The following is a 4,350-nucleotide window of genomic DNA, read 5'->3' as shown; positions in this document are numbered from 1 at the left end:
GAAAACTTCAATGAAAACAAACCTCGCTGCGTCACTTCTTTACATTTTTATTGAACATTTCTCATAGGTAGTTTTACATGACTTGACAAAAAACACTAACATAAAGAAACAATGTAAAAATCCATAAAATATACACTTTCCTGAACATTTTTAGGTAGTTTGGCGAATAACATCAGTAGGTTAACCCCCCTCCCCTCCCCTCCCCACTCCCCACCCCTCTATCTAGCCGGAAAAGGTTAAGTTACCCCGCGCGCCCCTAAACCCGCATTTTTACATTATTTTCACCGTACAAGGTGATTTCTCCTTGTTTATTTCTATACACTTTAAATATAACACCGTATGACAGCGGCTACATACAGATCCCTCCTCGCTCCGTGTTATATGAGCTCGTTTACACGTGTAATTGAAGGTATAATACACACAACACGTTTATAAAATAGGATAAAAACTGTTGGGAGGGAGGGAAGGGTGGTGTATGTGTGTGTAGGTGTGTTTATGAATGTGTGTGTGTGTGTGTTTGGGAAGGGGATTTGGGTGCAAGAGCTCGACGTCGAGTCCTAAAGCTTCAAAGCAAGTGCCTGACAGAAAAGGAAGTACATTTTGTCATGAACAAAAAAAAAAAAAAAAAAAAAAACTCAGTACAATGAGGAGTTCGGTGGCTTTTCTTGGAATGCTACAACACATTGTGTCACCGTGAGGCTGCGGGTTACTTGTGTACTGTATTTCCAAACACAATGCCATACCCTGAACCACCTTCCCCTAGATTTTTTTTTTCCTTTTCAACCTTACTATTTCTTAATTTCTTTCTTTCTTTGTTTTTCTTTTGTCCCGATTCTTCGTTTCATCTGTCCACAGCCACGCGCCTCGGAGCAGACGGAGGTGGATTGCGCCTGTGGAAGCGCGTGGATGTCATTTCAGGTGGTGGCAGCCGCTCAAAAAAGGGGGGAGATTTTATTCTCCCTCTTTTCTCCTTAAGAAAAAAAAAGAAGTAGAAGAAAGGAACTTCTTTGCTACTTTCCTCCAGAGTTTCCTCACCAGACAAACGTCTGGACTTTGAAACGGGGACAAGGAGGGATTTAACCTGCAAGTCTCTCCATCCATCCATCCATCCATCCTCCTCTTCCTTTTCTATGTTTCTTACATCAGTTTATTTCTCTCCCCCTCTCCTCTTTCAGTTCGTCCGTTTCTCCTCTTCCTCTACTCCGTTCACTGTGGACGAAGAGGAGGAGGACGAGGAGGAGGAAGAGGAGTTGATCAGCTTGTTCTCCTTCTTCCACTTCATCCTCCGGTTCTGGAACCAGATCTTGATCTGCCGCTCCGTGAGGCAGAGCGCGTGCGCGATCTCGATCCGCCGCCGCCGCGTGAGGTACCGGTTGAAGTGGAACTCCTTCTCCAGCTCGAGCGTCTGGTAGCGCGTGTACGTCTGCCGGCCGCGTCTCCCGGGGCTGCCGAAGGTCCCTGGGACAGGAGGACAGAGACACAGAGGAGGTTATACTTTAACCCAACACACACAGGGAGACAGTCAGCTGATTGCTCTATTCTATTCTATTCTATTCTATTCTATTCTATTCTATTCTATCCCTTTAAACTTTGTTGAATTTGGTCTTCTTTAAAAGCCCATAATTTGTCCAATCATTATATAATTCACCTGCTCCAGATAATTAGCCTACTCCTGCCAGACCAGCTTTTTTCTTGAGCTTTATTTAAATGTACTTTTCTATATAAATATCTATAGCCTATATTCAGAGAACACAAAAAACGAATTGTTCCAGTTACGCACACAACACTACAACAACCACCATACTAATAACAAGTCTAATAAAAATAATGGCCTAATAATAGTAGTAACGATCATATATGAATAATGAAATAAAAATAAATGAAAATAGGCAGAGTGAGGTTAATATTTCAGACAGTATCCCCCCCCCCCCCCCCCCCCTCGCCCCCCCGGTGTGGAGCAGCCTCCAGGGCTTTAGGCTCCTCTCCTCCCCACTAACACTGTTTGGCTCCAGTTGTAAACAAATCGCCACGTTTTCAGTTCAGCAGCTTGAGTTTCAGCATCGATCTGAGTGGTGGAGTATGTATGGAGAGCTGAGGGCACATGTCTAAATCTAAACATCCATAAATAATAATAAAATAAAAAAAAATACAACCCAGCTAAACCGGATTATGGAGGCGCACTCGGGATTTCTTTGCCACTCTGTTCTCTCTCTCTCCAGCTGCCATTTACGTCTTCAGCTGTCACTTATAGAAGCCAGCGCTGCGTTTTTTTTAATTTATTATTATTCCTCATATCTTTCTCTGCAAAAAGGACCTGTTTCCAGCTCATCTGTCATAACCCGGCGTGTCCTGCGGCGCTGCGTGCACATGGAGCAGCGGCTCTGAGTTCCCCTCCACTCTCTCTACAGGCCGTCTCTTTCCGTTCCACAGACAGTAGACGCACACACTCGGGTTTGCAGAGCGGTATAGCTCCGTCGTGATTTGAAGCTTAAGTCCTCACACAGCACAGACCATAAAACAAGGCCTCCTTATAAAACTCAAACAGGCCTAAATCAAATCATTTCCCCCCTTTACGCGTCTTACTTTCACTCCCAGCCCGGCAGCTTCCGCAGGCCTGATTGTAAGTCTAATATCTAATCTGACTGCTTATGAATAACAGTGTCTGCGGGGCAGGGTTAACTGTACAGGCTCCACAGGAGATAACAGGGGGAAAGTTGAGATAAAAAAAAAAAAGAAGCAGCTTGTGAAGCACGAGAGTTTATCAGCAGTTTGTAAAGAGAGCACGTTTTCTTCTTCACTGACAGGTGGAAACGGGTTTTGACATTTTTAGTTGATGTTTTGGTTCATGACAAGCGGAGCAGTGGTGTAGATTGTAAATAAAAACAAACGAGGGAATAAAATAGAGCCAGAAGAGACCGCATGCGTTTTAGTTTCTCCCTGCTGATCTGTCCCTGGATCAGCTCCTGTGCTGTTCTGACAGCCTCCCCTTCCCCTCTCTCTGACTCGGTAGCAGCGCCGGTCAGCAGGTCACGTACAGTAACAGGAGCTACAACCCAAACAAACCCTTTTTATGACGGATAATAAAATAGCGAGCACATGACTGACTGACAGGCCAACAAAAGGGGGATCATAAAGCAGAGCTGGGAAGAGGAGGAGGAGGAGGAGGAAACGGAGAAGGGGAAGACAGCAGAGAGAGAGAGGGGCTCGGAGCGGAAACAAACGTCAGTTTTATGACGGGATCATAAAATATGCACGAAAGAGGAGAAGAGGAGGAAGAAGAAGAGGAACTACTCACCGTTGCACGCGTTCATCCGCTGCATCCACGGATAAATGGGGGCGCCCGGCGACGCCTTGTCGTCCATGTCGCCGAACAGCCCCTTCCCACTCAGCCCCGCGCACTCCGCTTTACGGTGCATGCCGTCCTGGCTGAGCGCGAGCTGGTGCTCCTCCAGGCTGCACGGGTGATCCTTACTGTCCCGGTAGAAGCTCGTGGCCGCGGCAGCAGCAGCCGCCGCCGCCGCCGCCGCCGCTGTGGCGTAGTCACAGGCTCCGCTCGCGCTCCCCACCCCGACCCCCGCCGCCGCCCGGTGCCCCCCGTACGCTCCGTTGGCCGCCTGCTGGTAGTAGCTGGCCGCCGGGTATACGGCTTTATCCTGGTGCACGCCGCCGCCGCTCGCACCGTAAGCCACGGCCGCGGCGGCGCTGACCGTGGCCGCCCCCGGGTAGTGTCTGAGCTGCTCGGCGGCGGCGTAGCCCGACGAGTAGAGCGGGATCTGACCCAGGAACGACTCCGCCGCCGCCTGGCCGCCTCCACCCGCTCCCGGTAGCGTCACCGGGAAAGAGGAGTTGACAAAATAGGAACTCATCGGGAGAAAGTAGTAGAGGAGACGAGAGAGAGAGGAGAAAAAGGGGGAGAAGAGGAGAGAAGGAGAGGAGAAGAAAAAAGAGGAGAGGAGAGGAGAGGAGAGGAGAGGGGAGGACAGGACAGGAGGGCACGAAACAAACACAACAACAAGGTTCACGCGATGAAGAAGGAGGAGTAGAAGGAGGCTAACGGCTAACAGCTAACGGTTCTCCCTCCCCGTCCTCCTTGCCTCTGCCTTCCCCTGCCTGCACTTTATGATTTGTTGTGTTTTATAGCCGACAGTCCGACGGGCTGCTGCTATCACTTAGTTTATCACAGATTGGGAGGAGGAGGGGGTGGGTGGGTGAGGAGGCTGAGGGGGTGAGACGGGGGTATCTGGGTGGCTGAGTGCCAGTGCGGGACAGAGAGAGAGAGAGAGAGAGAGAGAGAGAGAGAGAGAGAGAGAGAGAGGAGGGAGGGGGGGAGAACAAGGGAGAGTGTGTGCG

The 4,350-nt window shown here is 49.5% G+C and overlaps 1 protein-coding gene across 1 annotated transcript; it reads right to left on the bottom strand.

The window, feature by feature from the left end:
- Nucleotides 1–237: 237 nt before the first annotated feature.
- On the bottom strand, nt 238–3,866 carry hoxb6a (homeobox B6a; the record flags this gene model as incomplete). Its single annotated transcript, XM_083978115.1, has 2 exons — nt 238–1,458; nt 3,296–3,866. 2 exons carry the CDS (start codon nt 3,864–3,866, stop codon nt 1,172–1,174), a joined length of 858 nt encoding a protein of 285 aa, XP_083834241.1. The 3' UTR covers nt 238–1,171.
- Between the last annotated feature and the right edge of the window lie 484 nt (nt 3,867–4,350).

This window comes from Trachurus trachurus, assembly GCF_905171665.1.
Source record: "Trachurus trachurus genome assembly, chromosome: 8".
Lineage (NCBI taxonomy): Eukaryota > Metazoa > Chordata > Actinopteri > Carangiformes > Carangidae > Trachurus > Trachurus trachurus.
Note: the sequence above shows the minus strand (reverse complement) of the source record. Positions and strands in the feature narration are given on the sequence as shown.